At 35.4% G+C, this 24,139-nt stretch overlaps 1 protein-coding gene across 2 annotated transcripts in view; it reads right to left on the bottom strand.

Annotated features, from left to right (window-relative positions):
- The window catches only part of dpp10 (dipeptidyl peptidase like 10), a 618,779-nt gene that overhangs the window by 14,447 nt on the left and 580,193 nt on the right, over window positions 1-24,139 (bottom strand). For both annotated transcript variants that reach the window (XM_030124182.1, XM_030124183.1), the window contains exons 20-23: window positions 16,073-16,267; window positions 10,248-10,302; window positions 6,607-6,706; window positions 2,923-2,981 (exon numbers count right to left, since the gene is read on the bottom strand). In XM_030124182.1, coding sequence (XP_029980042.1) covers window positions 2,923-2,981; window positions 6,607-6,706; window positions 10,248-10,302; window positions 16,073-16,267 — 409 coding nt within the window. The remainder of the gene's footprint in view (window positions 1-2,922; window positions 2,982-6,606; window positions 6,707-10,247; window positions 10,303-16,072; window positions 16,268-24,139) is intronic.

The raw sequence follows: 24,139 nt of genomic DNA, 5'->3' as shown, positions 1-24,139 counted from the left end.
GGAGGAAATGACATCATGTGGAGCAGGTCATGTGATTTGGAATTAACACACTTCCTTCAGAGGTGTTTTTGTACTGGGTAACTTAGTTGAAAGTGATTTCTCAGACACAGAGGCCATTTGTTATTTTCCATTTAAAATTTGATATACTGCCAAAAAAATAAATATATGTCATGATTATTTCAACTTAATAAGAAGAACACAATCAAACCCATTTTTGAATAAGCTCATTTTATTATTGTTTAGCTAACTAGACGGTGGTTGTTAATACATTCGGACAGTTATTTAGATTACATTTTAGTATATCTAGCCATTTTTTAATTATTTATTAATAAAGTGATTGTTTCCGTAATTAAATAATTATGGAGTTTTAAAGACATGATCATAATTAACATAAAAAACATTTTTTTGTTACTTTTAATAAAGATGTATGCAAGATATATCCCAAAAGTCCCTCAATTTTATATTGACCCAAAATGAAATTCACACTGAGAGTATGTACTGACAAATTTTTCCGCAAATGGCAACTCTTTATTTCTTATTTTACAATCTTACTGCTGTACTGAATGTGTGCCTGTTGTTGTACTTTATAATACATAAATAACCATTACTTTGTACCGGTCAGGATGAGCTGGAGTGTGTCAGGGTTTGGAGTGTGTGTGTGTGTGTGTGTGTGTGTGTGGGTGGGTGGGGGGAGGGGGGTGCAATTGGTTTATTCTATTATATATTGAATTAATTAATTAATTAATTTTGCTACACTCTAACAAGAGTGCTCTTTAATTTGTTGTTTTTGTATGCATGTGTATATGTATATGTATACGTATAAATGTAATAGTGTTTCTATATACATATATGTTTATTCATTCATTATCTGAACCCGCTTTATCCTCACTAGGGTCACAGGGGTCACTTGGAGCCTATCCCAGCTACATAGGGGCGAAGGCGGGGTACACCCTGGACATTTCGCCAGTTCATCGCAGGGCTGAACATATAGAGACAAACAATCACTCTCACATTCACACCTATGGGCAATTTAGATTAACCAATTAACCTATTAGTGCATGTGTTTGGATTGTGGGAGGAAGCCGGAGTACCCGGAGAGAACCCACGCAGACACGGGGAGAACATGCAAACTCCACACAGAAATGTATATGTTTATACATGAGGAAAAAAAGGGAGGGTAAATAGAGAGCTATCAGGATTATCCATAAAGCAGATTATCAGGAACACACTAACATTTATTAATTCTGGATTGTTGAAATGGCAGGAGCTAGTTAAGCTACAGGCATTACTTGTTATGTTTAAGGCCAAAAGTTAAAAAAAAAAAAAAAAAAAAAAAAATTGTATTCACTTCAGAGAATGAAGAGCATTGAAGGAAAGGTCATTTCAAGCACCAGTGTGCACGGACAACTTTAAAGCAGATGTGGTGGGTGTTAAACTCTGGAATTCTCTTTATAAAGAGCTGAAGGACTGTAAAAATATATTCCAACTGAAAAAAAGTGTATAAAGATAGAACAAAGAGCTTATATGAACAGGTGCAAGTTTTTAGATTTTGCTTTGTATTTCTTATGCATCTTGTGACATATTTATTTACTTATTTTGGTCTGGTCTTGTAATTGTTTTGCATCATTTCGTCAGGTGTATATTTACTTATGTTTTGTTTGTTTTGTACTTCCTAGATATGTACTTTTGCACTTGGTTTTGTATTCATTTTGTATTATCTTTGGATGTGTTTTGTTTGGTTTTTCTGACTTTATACAGTATGATTTTATAGCTAGTTGTGTATCACTAACCATTAAGGCTATTCTTATTTAGAAGGGGGCAGGAAATATAAGATTTTCTTCATCCTGCTCCTTTTCGAGCATGGGTGTGTACATGTTTGTTCACCTGATGATTATTACCTCTGCCAGGAGGTATTGTGATCGCTTTGCTTTAAGTGTGTGCATGTGTTTGTTTGTTTTTTTGTTTGTTAGCAAGATAACTCAAAAAGTTATGGACAGATTTTCATGAAATTTTCAGGAAATGTTGATACTGGCACAAGGAAGAAATAATTAAATTTTGGTGGTGATCGGGGGGGGCACAGGGGCCCACTGATCTGCCTTGGCGGAGGTCTGCGCTCTCCGAGTGCTTTTCTTGTTGAAGGTCTGCTGATGAAATGCACAACCATGAATGAAAGAAATGAAAAAATTCTAACTCTGTGATTGGAAGTGTTCTATTTTTCTTCAATAAAAAATATTGGATAAAAATTATGTACGGGCCCCACCAACTCTAATGCTAACACCCTAATCGGTGAACGCTATAAGGTTTCTAATGAGAGACTCTGCTGTTATGTACTATCACAAACACATATAGACAAACAAAGAGGACACAGAGGCTCAGACTCTTCTCTCCCTCCTTGGAATACTGTTGTTTGTACATAAATATTGAGGATGTAATATAAAGCTCCAGTGTGCTGTAAGCTGCAAATACTTGTTCAGGACAGATTTGCTGTTTACAATGTGCTTGATAAAAAATAAAAAAAAAATAAAAAAAAACTGTTTTGTTCTCCCTCACTGCTCCTTCCCAATTGCTAGGAAAAAAAAACCCAAAACAGATAGCTAAACATCTCTGTGTGGGAGGCCTGAGAAAGCTGGGCAAATGCTTTTTCACTAGCTCTTAAAAAAAAAAAAAGAGGAGAAAAACTCTGGCATGTGATCTGACACACTGTCGCTCACAGTTACCAAACACAGACAGATGAGTGACAAAATCCTATGGAGCATGACAAAACACAAGAAAAAGGTAAAGCGTCGCTGCCTCTGTCCTTGATAGCGACGACATTCGGCGTCTGTGGGAGCTTAACTGTAGGTGTGTCGGTGATGTTACGCTGCTGCAAGCCGCTTTCAAAGATCAACAGCAAACAAGTGAGGGGAAGTAGAAAACACGCACCTGATATCTGCTGTCATCCCGTAATGGCATGCCAAGGTACCGCTCAGAGAACGCTGATGCTGTGCAAATGAGAAGTGATACATTGAGAGCAGTGCATGTGGCAGACCGTGCCTCAGCTGCTAAGTACTGAAACAACACAGGATTCCTGTCATCCTGAGCCCGAGTACAATGGTTTCAGTGAAAATGAAACAGCACTTTGTAGATGTCAGTGGGTTTTTACTGTCTTCAAAGGCTCCTAAATATGATACTTATTCTGGTTTGTTTACACCAGGGGTCTCAAACATGTGCCCCGGGGGTCAAATGCAGCCCACCAAACGTTCCAATCTGGCCCGTGGGATGAATTTGCAAAGTGCAAAAATTCCACAGTCAAGGCTGTGGAACTCATTTTAGTTTAGGTTCCACGTACAGACCAATATGATCTACAATAAAATAATAACAGCACAATAACCGACAAAAAAGAATGACTATATTTTCTCCTTGGTTTAATGTGAAAAAAACATTATTACACTATGTCTATAAATAACAACAACTTCAATTTTTTCTTGGTTTTAGGGCAACAAATAACATTAAATTATGAAAATGTTTACAACAAACTAGAAGCACTTGGAGAGCGCAGACCTCTGCCAAGGCATATCAGTGCCCTGGATTTGGATGACATTTTCAGGAAATGTTGATACTGGCACAAGGAACAAATGATTAAATTGTGGTGGTGATCGGGGTTGTGGGGGGCTACTGATCTGCCTTGGCAGAGGTGTGCTGTCTTTTCTAGAAAAGCACTCGTAGAGCGCAGACCTCCACCAAGGCAGATCAGTGCCCCCCACCCCCCCCACCCCCCCACCCCCGATCACCACCAAAATTTAATCATTTGTTCCTTGTGCCAGTATCAACATTTCCTGAAATTTTCATCCAAATCTGTCCATAACTTTTTGAGTTATCTTGCACACACACAGACAAACAGACAAACCAATGCTGACAAAAACATAACCTCCTTGGCAGAGGTAACTATCCTGTAGCAATAAAATGTGAATAACCTGAACAAATATGAACAACCTGAAATGTCTGAAGAAAATTAAGCACATTTTTAACAATTTTCTGCCTGTTACTCAGTGTTTAGTGTCTTTGTAGATCCGATCCATAATGCACATGTAGAAATGATAAGTTGAAGTATAATATTTTTAAAATTGCACTTATTTTTCTTAAGAAACTTCAGTTTTTTTCAGGTTATTCACATCTTTTTTGTTTGGATAGTTTATAAAAGTAAGTATTTTCGTCATTTAATGTTTTTTTTTTTTTTTTTCACTCAAAGACAAAAATTTGGAGTCGTCATTATTTATAGGTTTTTCTGTTATTATTTTACTGGTCAGGCCCACTGGAGATCAAATCGGGTGGAATGTGGCCCCTGAAAGAAAATGAGTTTGAGAACCGTGGTTTACATTGCAGGGTGTATCAAAAAAAAAACTATACATTTTGAAAAATTACCCCCAGTTCTGCATTTGATAATATTTGGAATTTTCTTTTATGGACGTCGGTAGGTAGGGGATTGGTGGATATTTGTCCAAATTTACAGACCCAGGTTTTCATGCATGAGTGAGAAGCCTGGGCAGATTGTGCAATCCAAGTTAAAAGTGGTTTGTGCAAAGTAGCGGTGGGATTTAAATCCACTCAAAGGTCAAGGGAGGGGACAATTAGGCAGACTTCCGTCCTCCAGGAGTCTGGGTCTGCTCGAGGTTTCTGCTGTTAAAGGGAAGTTTTTTCCTTCCACTGTCACCAGTCAGAAGTCTTTGCTCCTGAAGGATTCTGTTGGGTTTCTGTAAATTGGCTTAGAGTCTGGTTTCGACCAACTCGATATGTAAAGCGTCATGAGATAACTTTTCTTATGATTTGGCACTATATAGATAAAATTTGATTGATTGATTTGATTGACAAGGGAGATTCATCTTATTTTCCACAAAATTGCCATGTTACAGCATTAACACTTTGGCCACCATGTCAGTTTCATTTGTTTACCCATGGCAGCTGTTCCTGCCTTTCAGAATTAATTCAACTTGTTTAGGCCTGAAAATGTCACTGAGGACAGGCCAAGTTGGGGTTAGGGTTAGGGTTAACCCTTGAATTAACTTTGAAAGGCAGGAACAGCTGCCATGGGTAAAGAAATAAAATTGACATGGTGGCCAAAGTGGTAATTAGGGATGGGAATCGAGAACCGGTTCTTTTTGAGAACCAGATCCCAGTAGCTCAATTCCTTCGAATCGTTTTCCTGCCTGCTTAATGATTCTGCTTATTGATTCCACCTTCATTGCGCATGCGTGATGACGTCACACATATGTTTTGGTCAGAACGGAGCCAACATGGCGTTGAGGCAGAAACGGTCTAAAAAGACGACACCAGGTCCACTTGTAACACTTCCAAAGCTTCCATTTCTTCAAAAGGGTGGAATCTCTCCAATATGCTCAAACATTTGTCCACAGCATGTGATTCATTTGATACACTACTTAGTGGCGCTTGTGAATCTAGTGGTAGGACGTCATCCGGGCCCAGTTCCAGTTCTGGTGCAGGCAACAAACATCGTAACCCCTCAAATACAACTTTCCGAAGATAAGGGAACGGAAATGAGGTGCACAACAACAGGAGATGGGCCGAGTTGAACCGGTTCCACGTAGTGGAAATGTAGCAATAGAGGAATTAGTAAAGCGTCTTTAGTTTCAATTTCACTGTACTCCCTGTCCGGAATCGTTAAATTCTTATCGATTCCCATTGTCAGGATCTGTGCCTGTGTGACTCTTTGCTCCTCCCTTGTGGTCATGGTCTGTCCCTGTGTGACCCTCAGCTCCTCCCTTGTCATAATAATTATCATCATCAGACTCACCTGCTGGCGCTGCGTGGCTGCAGCCAATTACCATTGGCCTATTTAAGGATTAGGTTTGCAGCCATGCAGCGCTGGTCCATTTCTCCTCATTCCTTTTCATAGCCCGGACAATTACCCATATTCATCCACGGACTCTGACCCAGGTCTTGTATGTTTTTTTTTTGGACTCTGTTTTCTGATTTAGTTTTTGTGTTAGGTTTTGTTGTGCTGTTTTCAGATTTTGTTGAATAAACTTTTTTTTTTTTTCCCTTCAGTACCGAGCATTTGAGTCCTTTCTTTTCCCCCCTTGTGACACCCATCCCTAGTGTTAATGCTGTAACCTGGCAATTTTATGGAAAACAAGATGGATGCCCATTGTCCCCTCCCATGACCTTTGATTGGAATTAATCCCACCGCTACTTTGCATAAACGAGTTTTAACTTGGATTGCACAATTTGCCCCGGCTGCTCACTCATGCATGAAAACCTGGGTCTGTAAATTTGGACAAATATCCACCAATCCCCTACCTACTGACGTCCATAAAAGAAAATTCCAAAAATTATCAAATGCGGAGCTGGGGGTAATGTTTCAAAATGCATAGTTTTTTTTTTTTTTTGATACACCCTGTAAAAGACTCATCTCACATTCTGCAGTAAAGGTAATGTCTTTACCACCTACACAAAGACTAAACACACAAAAACAGCATCTGTAGTCGTCAAATGCATCACTCTAGTTTTGTTTTGACATCGTAGAAAGCAGACACAAACAGATGGATGTAATAAATGATCTAAATGTAAATTCAGCACAAAGTAGGATTTGTTGGGGGATTTTGTTCTCACCGTAGAGTTTCCAGTCCGTCACGGGTGACATTGCACACGCACATTTGAAGAGGCTGTCCGTAGACTTCAGCATCATTAACGTTATGTACGCTCCGTAACCCTGAGGAGCAAACAGGCAATTACACAACAGGTTAATTACTAAATCTGTCATGTGGTTATTGTATTAACAGACCACTTGTATTAATGGAACACATGACACACCTGACACTTTAAAATATGCCTTTCATTAGTCTTACAGGTAACAAAAAAATTCAGTGTCATAAATTTGACCATTAAATGATGACACTTTTTCACTGAAAAACTCAACTTTGAATGTTTACATGGACTCAAGTATCCTTGCTTCATTTTTGTATTTGTACACATTGTATCCTCAAAACAGAAACGTCAAAGTTAGTTTGGCCTCGGCAAGACAATGGCAACTATTGGAAAGTCTGAGGAAAGCTTTATAGAGTGGAAAACCAGATGAAAGATAAAGGATGAGAAGGAGAATGGTCACTACAAGGACGAACAAACTTTGTTCCACGATCTGAGGCTTTTCACTTTTGGGACTCATTTGCCTTTAGGCAGTGGTTCCCAACCTTTTTTGGCTCGTAACCCCCTTTTAACATCACAAATTTCTGGCGACCCCAGAAATTTTTTAGCTAAAATTAATTTAGTTTTTGATCACGTAATAGTTTTCTGTACTATGTTACAAATAAACATTAATTTTAGATGACATTTAGTCTATATAATGTATATTATTATGGACGGAGGCAGAAAAGCCAGGTGTAGATTACTGCACAAAGGGAAACTTTTATTTTCCTTGGTCAGAATATGTACAGTCAGTCCAGCTTGGATTTACAAGGCTGATAATTAATACTGAACAAACAAGAACTCAAACTATGGATTATGAAAGAGCTGCAGCATCTGAAACCGACCACAATGAACATTTGACAGATAAACAGTACCACAGTGCTTCAGTTTCAGCTTCAGTTTCTCATATCTTTTAAGTTTTGGGATTGTCTCTGTCAACTCACCATATATTTTTTTATTAGTAAAGTTTTTTTTTTTTTTTTTTTTTTTTTTTTTTTTTTTTTTTATAATCAATTACTAGAAATTTCAGGCGACCCCATTTGAATTCCAGACGACTCTATGTGGGGTCCCAACCCAAAGGTTATATACCACTGCCTTAAGGGCTGGTGAAGAGCATCTTCTGAACTCAAAACAAAAACTGGAATGACATTTGTCTCTTTTTACCAGCGTCAATCTGCTGGTGAATTTACCAGTTCATTCCAAATAAAGAGGCAAAAAAAAAAAAAAAAGATAAAGGATGAAAAAACATAGGGATATCTTTGATCATGGCTAAAAAACAGCGGTATTATATCTTAACCCCCCCCCCCTTCCGTCTGAACATGTAAAATGTTGAAAATAATATAAGTGCTCTTGCAGGGATTCGAACCCTGGTCCCACATCGTAGACTATAGCATTACTTACTCTTGGTTCACATGTACTTCTGGGTGCTAATCATGCGTGCCGAGCCTCTCCTATATTTTGTATTGGAGGGAGTTAAATGTAAATTAACCCTTTCATGCATACTGGTCACTACAGTGGACAGTTATTCTCCAGCTGTTCTCTTGTATATTCATGGGTTTTGTTGTTTTAGTTCCATATCAGCCGACACAGTGAACACTTATGTACCATCTCATACACTGTAATTCATGCCATTTCTGTAACTTTGCTGTTATTGATAAACCTGATCTGCAGTAACATGTTTGAGTGTAAATCAATTGTTAGTTGTTATTAGACTGTAATTAAAAGATTTTTTTTATTTATTTATTTATTTATTTTTTGCATATTATCTCCATGAAGTGAGTAATAACTAGTATTAGAGTATATTAAAATGTGAGAAAACATCACATTAGCTGCATTAAAAATGTTTTAATTTCATAGTTTTCACACGGTATATCACTTTCTGATATTGTGTTTTAATTAGTTTCTTTGCTTCAAAAATTAAATGCAAGGCGTCCAGCTGAGTGGACATTTTTGTAACTCCATAAAAAATAGGTTCATTAAAAAAAAAATTCAATCACATTGTTTTTTTGTTTTTTTTTCAGGCCTAAAGAGGGATAAAAACCCTCAGGACAAAAATCTTGACTAAGGTTCTCATAATTCATGCATCAAAGGGTTAAAGGGAGTTAAATCTAAACTAGACTAAAGTATAATCATGAAATTGTCTATTCAAGCAGCATTTGGGTCTGTATGAAAAACAGCCACAGAAGGTATGAAATGTATATTATACAGTGGAACTATAGAACTGCATGGACTGAATATTAAATATGTTTGAGTTGCCGTGGAACACAGCCAGCAATTGACTGAATCACACACAGTTGTTAAACATAGGCCTATACCTCTACTGTATCCTGTTGTTTCTAATTTTATATTATTTGGACTTTAATGGAATTCAATGCCATAACTGAGGACAAACTTATTAAAGTCAACTATTTGCTGTGGTTCATGAACTGGTCATATTAGTGAGGTTCAATTGTACTCATTTTATTAGTGTATGCAAATAAAAAATACAGTTTTATGTGATTCGAAGCATTTATAATATTCATGTTGTTTTGTTTTGTAACTTTGAACCCCCACTGGGGCTCTGACCCTGGACCCTACCATTCTGCTGTGCAACGAAACTCCTTTGTTTTACTGAAACTTTACAGATATATCAGTGAGCCTCGCTTTTGCACTGACTGACATGTTTCTTTATTATGATGAACATGTGCACTGGAGTTTATCTTCCACCCATTCCAACGTGCACTATTATGCAGATGCACAAACTTGATCGTGTACCAAACTTACAGTATATTATTCCACAGGTAAATGTAATCGTCAGCAGACATTACTTCCTACACGTATGCTTCTGCTGTAAATGAATCTCACAGCTATTTACTTATGTTTATTTTAGACCACATACTGTATGCCCTTGTACTGATCTTAAATTCATGGTTAGTTAATGGTCCGAAATGAGCAGCTTTGGTCAGTGATTGGTTTTGTTTTTTATTTTATTTAGGTATTATCTATTCTTCTGTATTTTTATTTATTTGTTTATTTTATTATTATTATTTATTTTTTACAGTTGTTCTATGTCTTTTAATCTATTCCTGTATTTTACTCTGTTATTTTGGTTTTTATTTATTTTTCTGTACAGTACTTTGGTCCACAGTGGTTGTTTTAAAGTACTTTACAAATAAAGCTGAATTGGACATGATTAAAATGATCAGCAGGTTTCTGGGACAGGCTTTCATTGAATTTTCATTGAGTTTCTGCAAATTAATTCAAGCTGATGCTCATAATTAAAGGAATGTCACTGAAATGATTAAATGACTGCATTATGCTGTAAACATCACCGGCACCTGAACAAACAGTACAAAATAGTCAGCTACTGGGATACTGTATATACGAGAATATACATAAACACATTTGCATTCCATGTAAACACCATATATTGAATATGATAAAAAACAGGGATACTTGTACACATGTAAACACAATCATTAATGCATACACTAGCACCAGCAGTACCATGTAACATGTATGTGTGTTAGTAAATCAACCTGGATACTGAATTTATCGACACCTAATTACAGCCAAGACCACACACTCACCTTTCCAAACACTGCTATCCGCGTCCGATCAATATATGGAAATTTCATCATGTATCTGGAATAAAAAGCATGTAGTTTTAGAGCTGCAGTGTTAAACACATGGGATGAGTACAGTTATAGTTATCTATGAAGTGTTCATAGACAAGATGAAAATATAGTTGAATTGAACCATTCACTTCTACTTAATGTAAGGCTTTGTCTCCTTTTTGTCCATACCTGACCCACTTTCATAGACTTACTCAGAAATAGTTGAATTTTTGAATCCAAGAAGGATCCATGTTATGATGCCATATATTGATCTTCTCCAACTATCTAAACCTCCAGATGCTACAGCAGCAGCAGCTGAACTCACCCCCATCTGCCATCAACTTGCACCAGCTACATTTCACAAAAATCACATCAAAGCTCGTATGCAATCTGAAGAACTTCTACATCATTCATGCATATTTCGTTTGCTTATTTTGAGCATTTGCAGAATATATGCAAATTTAAAATTCCAAAAAAAATCATTCATCTATACTCGAAAAGGATTGGGAAGAAGAAAAAATTATTTAATCCCACCCCCATTCTCATCATCAAATAACTTATCATAATAAGGATTCTGTTGGGTTTCTGTAAATTGGCTTAGAGTCTGGTTTTTGACCAACTCTACATATAAAGTGTCATGAGAGAACTTTTTTGTTGTGATCTGGCGCTATATAAATAAAATTTGATTGATTGAATGATTTAATTGGTTTTCCCCTGTAAGTCGCTTTGGAAAAAAGCGAATGCCAAATGCATAAACATAAACATAAATAACATTTTAAATACTCACTCCTGTCCTTTGAATTCAAGCCAGAACAATGAACAAAATAGGCCTAAACCAAATTAGAATGAACTGATTTGACAGCATTTACATTATAGAACCTAAATGTGTGCAAAAAAAAAAGAAAAAATATATATATAGAAACAAAGTACATTCCTGGTGGTGTTACCACGGGTAACAGTTAACAGTCAGTTTACATGATAATAATTCATAAAATAATTCATAATTCAAAAAACTACAAGTGGTAAAGAACAGCAATAATTACATACCAACAATGGTAAGAAAAAAAACAAAAAAACTACAATAGCACTAAGGGTAAAGGGCAGCACATACCAGTGATGGTAAGAACAATAGCAGACGGTAATGGACAACACAGACCAACTAGATGACGAACAACAAGCACACATGAACATATAAGACAGAATACTGATGTAACATCAGTATTAAGACCCTCCATCTTTATACTGGGACCAGACCATAGTTTTGTATACCAGTTTAAATCGGTGGATATTTTGGCATTGCTTGTGATGGATGTCCAGACTGTTCCAAAGTTTCACTCCACATACAGACACACAAAAACGTTCACGAGTGGTTCGAAATTTGGGTAATGCGAAATCTCCAAAGCCTCTCAAATTATGAGTACTCTCCCGAATTGTGAAGTTTTTTTTTGTTTTTTTTTTTTTTTTATCTTATTTGGTAGTAATTTGTTGAACGCTTTAAATAAGATTACTGCTGTATAATATTTTACAAGATCATGGATTTTTAATAGTTTTTGACTGAATAAAGAGATTATGATATGATACTTAAATAGTGCCTTTAATACATATCCAGTTCCATATAATGACCAAACATGACCTTTGACCTGAACTCATTTGAATATCATGTTGGAAAATAAACCAAAATTATCAGGTTCGACTTTTAAAACCTAAAATAACATTCTTGCTCACCTTGTAGATTATTTTTTTTTTATTTTTTTTTATTTTTATTGTTTATTTCATGTACATTACCAAACAAAACAAATATAGGGGACATATGGGATACACTGACTACAATAAACCTTGTGACTAACAATTGTTTTTAGTAGTGTAACGTTGAAATGAGAATTGTCCATTTCTTCCATTTATCATGACACTGTTCTTCTTCAGTCCTCAGTCTATGGGTCAGAATCTCCATCTCAAATATTCCGATCACAGTTTGTATCCAGTCGTTAGTTGTAGGTGGTTCTAATCTGCACCATTTTTTTGGTAATAGCCTTTTTACAGGCTGCTAATTAGGGGTGTTAGAAAATATCAGTTCTGCAATATATCGTGATATTTCATTTCACAATACTGTATCAATATTAAAAAGTACTGTATCGATATTTTTAGGTATTTATTCAAATGCAGATATTGTGACGGTTCATATTTGTTTTTTTATTTTTCTTTATTGTTTATATCTTATTTATTATTATTTAACCCTCTTTTATTAAATAATCCTTTGTCGGGATTGCAGAAAAATAATGTTCTGATGTTAGTTATGAACTAATAGAATATGAACATTTGAACAGGATCTTAATCTGTAATGTCTGTAAAACATAATTTAAGTTTTAACACAGGAACATTTTGTGATATAGCATTAGATCCTGTTGTGATCAAATAAAAATGTGTTTAGTATTTGTGCAGGTTTCTGGTGTAAATCAGTTCTTCCAGGAAATAATCATTTAAAAAAAAGAAACAAACAAAAATTTCCCTTTTTAACAATATCATGATATATCGTGATATATCGTATCATGATCCCAGTATTGTGATTTGTATCGTGTCGCCAGATTCTTGCCAATACACAGCCCTACTGCTAATAGTATTTTAAACAAATATCTATCATTTTTTCTTACATTATTACCAATAATACATCCAAAATACATCACCAAACATGTTTTCACCTTGTAGATTCTATTGCTTGAAATACGTAAAATATTAAGTTTGTTAATATTAAGAAATATCTACCTTTAGAATCTATGAGGAGGGCAAGATGTTCAATTTGAAGACAAACTAAGAAGGTTTAAAAGTTTTGCTTCTGTCCAAGTTAGCACAGTGCAGAAAATGTACATTATATTTACTGGTACCTGTATATGAAGTAGAACACATTCATGTTAATATGAAGGTCATACGCTGCTGAAAACATTTATGTAAAAGGGTAAGAGCTTTGTTTTTAACCCACAAAGACCCAAACAGTTACTGGCAACCAAAATCATCGACTAATATAAAATGCTTAATAACTTCTGACTCACTAATACTATCAATACATGTAAATAATTGGTGTAAAATGCATTTTCTTGTCTTTTCATGGTCATCTGATATGAGCCATTTGGACGTTTAGAGGAGCCATAGTGAACGTGGAAACACTGTCATCTTCTACAACAGGGGTGTCAAACTCATTTTAGTTCAGGGGCCACATCCAGCCTGAAGTGGGCCGGAGCAGTAAAATAATATAAATAATAGGATAAGAAATTTTGAGTGAAAAAAGTAAATTCCATAATGAAAATGTTTACATCTACGAATTGTACTTGAACATAACATGAACAAATATGAACGACCTGAAAATTCTTTAGTAAAACAAGTGCAGTGTTAACAATATTACGCCTTAGTTTATCATTTATACATGTGAATCACAACTTAGAGATCACAGTGGATCTGCAAATACACAAAACATTAAATAACAGGGAGAATATTATAAAAAATTCCACATACTTCTCTTAAGACATTTTAGATATTCACATTTTTTTTAAAGACTACACTGTAACAAATTACTGTAAAAAAACAGTAAATTTTGTACAGCATCATGCTGTTATTTGTAAATACAATATAATGCTGTAAATAATGAGGTCTTTAAGGTGCAAATTTAAAACTGTAAGCTACTGCAAAATTGTACAGTATTCTACAGTATTTTCTTCAGTTCCTCCACTGCTGTCCGCCCAGAACTGGTCTGAACAAAATCATCTGGCATCATATCCCACCAGCTCATTTAGAAAAGATTCAATTCAACGAATGTTAACTATAGACTTGCTGCATCAAAGGTAAGTGGTTCTTTTTTGAAGCAGAATGATAAAATAAAAAGAGAAAACAACTGAGGATGGCTGTTTTCACCTGGACTTAACCCCATACAGAACGGGAACGGAGGTCACCTGATGCTTCTACCAACACTGTCATAACTCCATCTGCTCCAGTTGTTCATTTATCAAGGTAATTGTGATTTTATCAACGTAACTGTGGCATTTTGGGTTCATTAAACATTAAATTGCCTCCATAAACTGCGTTCAAATCTGATGCAACTTGCGTTGGATAATACTGCTTCATATTTCGGGGTGCTAACCGTATGTAGCAAACATGCAGCTAATTTAAGTTGAAGCATACTTGCTAGCTGCGAAGTGGACGCCGTTAAACTAAACAGCGTGTCAATTTACCTGGTTATATATAATAATGTCATCTCTTGTTTGAGCTTTTTCGAACAATGTTCATGATTTTATATTTTAAAATGTAACTTGAAATGTTAAAATCCTAGCTTTTTGCTGTGTTATACTGTAAATATTACATTAAATATGTTTTACAGTAATATGTTGTTTCTTGGAATACGGTAGTTAACAATTATTTAATTAAAATGCAGCAATTGTGGCTAACAGTATTTTACTGTAAAAGGTACATTATGTACAGCCCAGTACCGTAATACTTTTTACAGTAAGAAACTGTAGTTGCAGATTACAGTAGAGATACTGTAGAATAACAGGAGCATGCTGGCAACTCTAGCTGCCAGTATTTTACTGTTATTTAATGGTAAAATTTGTTACAGTGTAGTCTGTAAATGTGAACATTTTTATGGAATTTTACTTTTTTTTTTTTACACTAAAACAAAGAGACACATTTACAGTTTTCATTATTTACAGGGTGGGGAAGCAAAATTTACAATGAACATTTAGTTGTTTTTTCTCAGCAGGCACTACGTCAGTTGTTTTGAAACCAAACATATATTGATGTCATAATCATACCTAACACTATTATCCATACTTTTTCAGAAACTTTTGCCCATATGAGTAATCAGGAAAGCAAACGTCAAAGAGTGTGTGATTTGCTGAATGCGCTCGTCACACCAAAGGAGATTTCAAAAATAGTTGGAGTGTCCATAAAGACTGTTTATAATGGAAAGAAGAGAATGACTATGAGCAAAACTATTACCAGAAAGTCTGGAAGATACTATTAAAGAAGAATGGGAGAAGTTGTCACCCGAATATTTGAGGAACACTTGCGCAAGTTTCAGGAAGCGTGTGAAGGCAGTTATTGAGAAAGAAGGAGGACACATAGAATAAAAACATTTTCTATTATGTACATTTTCTTGTGGCAAATAAATTCTCATGACTTTCAATAAACTAATTGGTCATACACTGTCTTTCAATCCCTGCCTCAAAATATTGTAAATTTTGCTTCCCCATCCTGTATAGGTTATCATGATAGTCTTTTACTGGTCTGATCCACTTTAGACTGAATTGACCTAAAATGATTTTACATCCTTGATTGTTAATATCTTCAGTGTAATTTTTGCATTTCACAAATTCATCCCAGGGGCCAGATTGGTCCCTTTAGTGGGCCGGATTTGGTCCCCGGGCCGCATGTTTGACACCTGTGTTCTATAACATTGATCCACCAGTAAAACCCATGGAGTTGGATCAATGACAGTGGATGGAGACACTGGGTTTATGTTCAGTTAATAATATCTTTGCTGAAAAAGTCACTTTAATAACTCTTAAATTTATTCTGAGTTTTTATGAACATCTACATGATGAGTAAATTAAATACAGAAAAATGCTTGATTTTCACTGAAAAAATGCAAAATACCAAGGATAATATGATAATAAATGGTGATAAAATACTTTAGGAAAGGTTAAATAGAGAGAAAAATTAATTTGGGAACTGCCACTGAAGTCACACTGGGTCTTTATGGGTTAAGGAAGGATTTCACAGGTTTGATGTGGTGGAAAATTGCGGCAGCTTACTCGACTGCAGCGATCTGGTCCTGAACATCAACCGTCCCCAGTCTCTGATGAACCTCATGGAGGATCCTCTGGCCTTGGAAGCCGCTGCCCCGACCGTCCAGACGAGCCACGATGACATTGTCGGAGCTGACCAGCACAGAGTCCCAGCTGAGAGTAAAACGGTCACTCACAGCCTGACCACCGGGGAAGCCGTCACTGAACACAGAGGAAGAGTACAACAGAGTCAGACTCAGAATACCAAACCAGATCAGGGGGAATGTTGTGCGTTTGATTTGACACTTTTCTCTCCCTTTCCTTGGCAATCTGCTTCTGAAGACCTTTAAAAACAGGCTCTGGAAATCCACCATATTCTCCTGACACCCAGTACGTAAACATTTTCACCATTTTACATTAACCCTTTCATGCATAGTGGTCACTACAGTGGACAGCTATCGTACAGCTGTTCTCTTATCGTATTTTCAAGGATTTAGTTGTTTTAGTTCCATATCCGCCAACACAGTGGAAGCTTATGCATCATCTCATACACTCCAATTCATCCCATTACAGTAAGTTTGCTGTTCTTGATAAACCTGACCTGCAGTAACATGTTTGAGTGGAAATCAGGCGGCTGTTATTGTTGTTAGACTGTCATTAACCCTTTCATGCACGAATTATGAGAACCTTAATCAAAATTTTTTCCTGAGTGTTTTTATTCTTCTTTAGGCATGAAAAAAACAAAGCGATTGAAATTTTTCTTCTGAAAAATAAATTTAAAAAAATAAAATAAAAATAATTAAAAAAAATACATTAAAAAAAAAAGAAAGAAAAAAAAATTCTTATGAATCTATTTTTCATGAAGTTGCAAAAATGTTCATTCAGCTGGACACCACCTGTTTAATTTTTGACGCACAGAAACATGTATTTACTGATAAACTGTGCGAAAACTATGGGGAAGGCTTGTGATTCTGGGGGTTTATGCTCAGGAGAGATCTACATAATGTTACCAATTCATGTCAGAAAAGATATGTAGTGTCTTAACACTTTAATAAAGATATGTGTGAAAAACAAACAAACAAACAAAACAACGAAAACAACAAAATCCATGAATATAGAAGATGACAGCTGTAGAACAGCTGTCCACTGTAGTGACCAGTATGCATGAAAGGGTTAATATTATTATTATTTTTTTTTTGTAATTTTTTTTTTTTTTTTTTGCATATAATCTCCATAAAGTGAGTATGTTAAAATGTGACAAAAAATCAGATTAACAACATTTAAGAAATTATTTCATGGTTTTCACATAGTGTATCAGTAAATACATGTTTATTTGCTTCAAAAATTAACCCTTTCATGCATACTGGTCACCACAGTAGACAGCTATTCTACAGCTGTTCTCTTGTATATTCATGGATTTTGTTGTTCTTTTCGTTGTTTTTTTTATTTCTTTTTTTTTTTTTTTTTTTTTTGTTTTACACATATCTTTATTAAAGTTTTAAGACACTACATATCTTTTCTGACATGAATTGGTAACATTATGCAGATCTCTCCTGAGCATAAACCCCCAGAATCACAAGCCCTCCCCATAGTTTTCACACAATTTATCAGTAAATACATGTTTCTGTGCATCAAAAATTAAACGTGTGGTGTGCAGCTGAGTGGACATTTTTGCAACTTCATGAAAAATAGCTTCATAAGAATTTTTTTTTTTCATTATTATTTTTTTTTAATGTTTTTTTTGTTTTGTTTTTTTAATTCTTTAATGTATTTATTTTTCAGAAGAAAATTTTCAATCGCCTTGTTTTTTTTCATGCCTAAAGAGGAATAAAAACACTCAGGAAAACATTTTGATAAAGGTTCTCATAATTCGCGCATGAAAGGGTTAAATAATTACCTTAATTGGAAACAGCATGATGCAACAATTTTTTCAGATACATTTTTTATTTTTCTTTTTAATATAATGTCCTTTTCAGGGGACATTATGTATTTTTTTTTTATTTTAACCCTTTCATGCATGAATTATGAGAACCTAGGTCGAGATTTTTTTCTTGAGTGTTTTTATGCCTCTTTACGTATGAAAAAAACAATGCAATTGATTTTTTTTAATAAACCTGTTTTTTTTAATGAAGGTAGATTTGTTTCTTTATTGCTTTAACTAAACAAAAAAAATTCAATTAAAAAAAATGTTTGAATGAAAAAAAAATTACGATCCAAAAAATTGCATTTGAACACTTTTTTTTCCTTGATTGAGGTGATTCTTTTTCTCTTTTTTTTTTGGTTAAAGCAAATAAGAAACAAATCTACCTTCATAATTTTTTGTGAAGTTCCAAAAATTGTCCACTCCGCTGGACACCATGTGTTTAATTTTTGAATATCAGAAAGTGATATACAATGTCAAAACATTTTAATGCCGCTAATCTGATGGATTTTTTTTTTTTTTTTTGCATTTTGTCATATTCCCAATTTTTATTAGCAATTGATTTACACTCAAACATGTCACTGCAGATCAGGTTTTTCAAGAACAGCAAAATTATAGTAATGGTATGAATGTCAGTGTATATTATGGGGTGGTGCATAAGCGTCCACTGTGTTGGCTGATATGGAACTAAAACAACAAAACCCATGAAAATATAAGAGAACAGATGTAGAATAACTGTCCACTGTAGTGACCAATATGCATGAAAGGGTTAAACTAAAGCTGTGAAACTCTTGTCCACTACAGAGGACAAAAATGCATTTTTGGGTCTCAGGAGGATAAAAAGAAATGAGTATTTTTAACCCTTAGGGGTCCACGGTCACCCCATTACTAAATCATATGACATTTTCAACACGTCATGGTATTGGAAGTCGGTCACGTAGACCACTGGGGACAATTGCATTCAAAAGTGCGTACTTGAAACACTCTCCCACTTTTTATTTGATGTTGATAGAGCAAATACAACCAGAGATATGACATTTTGAACTCGGTGCAAACAAACATGAGTAAAAGTAAGAAAACGAGGTAGGTGGGAGGGGTGGGGGGTTAGATTTCTGACCATATCTTTGTCATTTTTGTCCTTTTTCAAAATGGAAAAAATGGCCGAATCTGCTGATTCTAATCCACAGACTGCATTAGCATTACAGGTAATACTGAGGATGACCCCCACCTGAACCGCATGCAGAAAAAGAGAGGACCAGGGGTGGGGCGGGGGTAGGGGGCACCTATGTAAAGATATGCTTTTATGTGAAATATTTGAGTATAGTTTTAATTTATTGCAATTTTGATTTTATATACCTAACATGTGAAACCAATATTCACTTTTAAAGTCTTTGAAAAGGTTCGTTCAGCATCTTTGTGTTACACTGGTCTGCAATTTTTTTTTTAAATGATTTGCTTCAGAGATTAAATGAGCTAAATGTTACGTATTTTAATAAGATTAATTGGAAAATAAATGACAAAATTGACAAAAGTTGCTGATGTTTTCAAGGTATATGATTAAGTGTTATTACACATATATATTGGTTTATGTACATTTATATAATAGTTTTATAAATCTTCCACTAAATAGAACCTGTAAAGTGAATGTATTCTAATGTGCAGACAGTGTTTTGAAGTAGATCTTGTAGCTCTGAGACAAATATTCCTTTTGAGTCAAACCCATTCTCTCGTTAATTCTTGAATTTCACATTTTGACCCAAGGCTGTATCTTGGAAAGTTCAGCCAACCAGCATTTTTTACTTGATTTTTCTTTATCAGTGACTCTCATGTGGTAAAATTTCATTACTTTTATTCTGGAAGCATTTTCCTTGCAGACCAGTGTTATTTATGCAACAAATTATATGTATTTTTCAAATCTGATTTTATATTTTTTGTGTGTTTTTTTTGTCCTTTTGTGTTGATATAGTAGGTTAAAGTGAAAAAATAACAGACAGATGAGATAGATGAAGTTGTGCTGATGAAAAAAAAAGATACCAAACATGGGTATAATAAACATTTCTTTATAGAGTATATAAAGGCAAAATCAAAATTGCTCAAAAACGGCCAAAATAGGCTCAGACCCATAAGGGTTAAGGCCGTAGTCGTCCTGGGTAGTGTCAGAATTTCCTGCAGAGTGTTTTCAGCTTCCACTGTTTAGAGCTAAAGCTACACAAGGATATATGTGTGAACCGACTCCAACTATGCAACAGTACAGCCGTTCTGTTTGTGTAAATGTACTTATTTTTGTTTATGTTTCACTAAAGGCACTGTGCTGACAGCGTCACCAGCAGTTTCAGACCTGCTTTTTCCCAGACGTTAAATATCAGCTGCACTTTTCTCTGCTGCAGTGGTAAATCAGGTGCTCAGGGTACTTCTAGTCCCGCTTCAGCATTTTGTGCTTCGGAACAAGAACTTTAAATACATATTGCATAAGTCCAGATGCTTTTCCTCTTTTTTTTTTTTTCCCCTGCCACAATACACGGATGTTTTCCTTTAGTGAACTGAAGCCTCTGGAAAGCTGAATATACAATAACCCAGCATTCTAAATGTGTAATTTATGCTTTGTGTAGAACAGTATACACAGAATCTTAGTTATCCCACCCAAATTAGCTCCCATTAGCTACTGGATAGCTATATAAGATTAGCTAACCTTCTTTTCTCTGTGTTCCCAAAGTCAGAACTAAACATGGAGAATCAGCGTTCAGTTTCTATGCTCCATATATCTGGAACAAACTACCAGAAAATATCAGGTCTGCTGAGAGTCTGAGTTCTTTTAAGTCCAGGTTAAAGATTCACCTGTTCACTGCTGCCTTTGACTAAAAGGCTTTTGACTTTTTAAATTTTACATTCTCTTTGAAACTCTGCACTGCAACTTTTACTTTAATATGTGCGTGTTTTTATGTTTATTTTTATTTTATTTTATTCTATTTTATTTTATTTTATTTTTTTGATTTTGTGTTGTTTTCTTACTTGCTGTTTTTAATCACCTTTTATATGTTTCTTTTATAATGTTTTAAATGTGTTTCTTTTTGTTTCTTTTATTTCAATGTCCTGTGTGAAGCACCTTGAATTGCCTTGTTGCTGAAATGTGCTATACAAATAAACTTGCGTTGCCTTGCCTTGCCTTGCCTTGCCTTTTCTTTATCCCACAATGCCTGTTTCTACACATATCAACAATGAAACAAACAGAAAATAATATATTATTTCTCTGTTTCTGTTTTGTTCTTGCAAATACAATTCATTCTTCATTGACACTGTAGTTTGTTCATCCTCTCTTTCACATACTACATGGTCCCATTGGCCAAAGAATACAGAATAATTAATTATGAATTATGTAAATTGTGTAATGGCAAAATTACTTATATCCATTTATATTCATATATATTTTCATACATTTCATATATCATATAGGCTTCTAACTCTATTTCAGATATATTCATGTCATTGTGTATAATAGAGCAGTTTTGACCTCTTTTGTGTTGTGTCCACAGTAGAAGGCCAAACCAATATTTCTCACAGGGGTCTTATCTCTAAGTTCCTGACACTAACCAAAACACTTTCAACACATCATAATTTTCTCATGGGAGACAGAAGACTTCATTGTGATTTGTGTTTTTGGGTTCAGACCGTCTCAGTCTTTTGTCTGAGTGATATCTCTTTCTATGGAGCTCTAAATAAAGTGATTTCTTTGACACTGATCGCTTGAACTTATCCTTCTTTATTGAAGATGAATTAGTAGAGCATTATTTTTCCATAACTATTGCTAACCATGCATACTCTTCAGCTATATTTTATATGATGACAGCCCGTAAAACTACACCATGGTTTGTCGAGGAGGTTCCGACAAAAAAATTCAGCGTGAGCTTGACGAGACAACACACAACGAGCGAGTTTATCAGCAACTCCCTGAGGAGGTTACACGGGAGTAATGTGCCGCATCGCTATGACGTCCAGGCACTGTTAAGTTGATAGTATCCTGTAATGGAATCGGTCTCCAGGAATAGGACCTGGTACCCGAGTCGAGCCGAGCCGGTTCCACGTAGTGAAAACGCGGCAGTAGTCTATGCAAACTTGCAATCGGGACAGTACTTGGGCTGCGACTGATGACGTTTCACTAGAACGCGAGAACAGAAGAACAGACAAGAACGCGTAATGAGAATCGTCCAATATCTTTTTCAACTTAGCATTAGCTTGGAAGATGTTCCACCCACTTATCCAAATACAGACAATTTGTCCCCCCCTCCCAAAAAAACAAAAAACACACAAAATGGTGACAGTATCAGACCATGTCAGATTTCCAGGGGCTTTGAATACAGTTTCAGTCTTATCCCATTTATCCCACTTCATCTTTTCAGCTGTACTTCTAATTAAAATGTCTGAAAAATTGAAGTGCCCCAAAGTGCAGTACCAGTGATGAATCACCCTGTTCAGTGGCGAGCAGAGTATTGGTTTTCGCCACAAATGTGTGTACGGTAACTCAAAAATGAATGTATTGATCTTTCTAAAACTTGGTTGCTGAATTGACTGAGTGAATATCCACAAGTGAATAGACTTTGGCTCATCTTCCCTAGGAATTAATGGAGAGTTATTCAAAAGATGGTGGTTTTTCCCATGTATGGATTGTATCTCTTTTTCGACATATTTATTGTAACTTGCATTTTATTTTCCATATAGTGTTTGTTTACACAGTGTCTGTTTTATAAGCAGTGGTAGTTCAATATATTTATGCGGGTGTATAACGGTACATGGAGTCATCTTCTCCACTGTCAAAATGCCTCTGGTTTGAGTTGCTTAAAATCACTCTCGCCAATAAATTTAAGAAACTACAGGGAGCTTTTATTATGTAAAAACAGTTGGTGTTAATGACGGTAAAAATGCTACAAAATGAATATTGGAAAAACAGACTTGGGAGCTTTTGTTTCAACTGTCTTTTGTACACTTCAACTGTAGATTTTAAAAGAAGGTAAAAACAACACCACCACACTGCAAATATCTTACCAAGTGTATTTTTCTCATTTCTAGTCAAAATATCTCATCACACTTAAAATAAGACATAATCACCTAAAGAGTAACTGTTCAGTAAGATAGAAGAACTTATTTTTAGACAATAGATCTTGAAAACCTTATTTCAAGAAATCTTACCAAGATAATTTTCACTTGCTCCATTGGCAGATTTTATTTTTCTGCTTAATTCAAGATATTTTGGCTTAATTCAATTATTTTTCTATTTCTATTTCTTGAAATTAGATATTATTGATCAAGTGCTGTTCACATGGAACCCATCTCCACTTCGGCCTTCAAAGTTCTTGTTTGAATATTGTATTCCGTTGCAACCCTGTTTAGCAGGAATGGGCTCTTTGGAAGTTATTTTAATGTTGGATTATTTACTTTATTGGTACCATTAAAGGCCTGTAATAGTAGTTAGCTGTAGACCCGTTAATGTTTTATCAATAACTAGAGGCACTCGGAGAGCACAGACCTCCGCCAAGGCTGATCAGTGGGCCCCCCCGTGGGCCCCCCCACCCCCGATCACCCCCAAAAGTTAATCATTTCTTCCTTATCCCATTTCCAACAAACCCTGAAAATTTCATCAAAATCTGTCTATAACTTTTTGAGTTCTGTTGCACACTAACGGACAGACAAACAAACAGACAAACAAACCCTAGCAAAAAACATAACCTCCTTGGTGGAGGTAAAAATATGGACATTTTATGAACTATTAATACATGAATATCATGCAGTTAAGATGAAAAGAGCTTTTATTGATGGTTGTGAATTTCTACATTGTGGCTTTAGTTGTCATGTGTTTCGTCACAGGTCTCCACGTGCTACCAATGTAAAGTTCAATATAAGTGACAAAACCCTCCAACGAGGGATTGAAATGATCTCCAACATATGGTTTGTGAAGGAAAATCAGTTCACTAGCAAACGTGTGCTGTCACTCAAAAGTAAAACACCACTCTGGTGATGTAGTTATCATTTTTAAACCTTCAGCTGCTGGCTGTCAATCACTGTACTGCTGAAGACTGAAAAAGAATGCTGAAGAATGCATCTGTCCGTGCTCATTTTAAAGGTCAAACTAGATTTACTACCATCATGTAACCATCACATAACCTTTGTAGAATGTATTTAAG

Source organism: Sphaeramia orbicularis, chromosome 21 (assembly GCF_902148855.1).
Source record: "Sphaeramia orbicularis chromosome 21, fSphaOr1.1, whole genome shotgun sequence".
NCBI lineage: Eukaryota > Metazoa > Chordata > Actinopteri > Kurtiformes > Apogonidae > Sphaeramia > Sphaeramia orbicularis.
The sequence above is the reverse complement of the archived record's forward strand: the minus strand, read 5'-3'. Positions and strand labels throughout refer to the sequence as shown.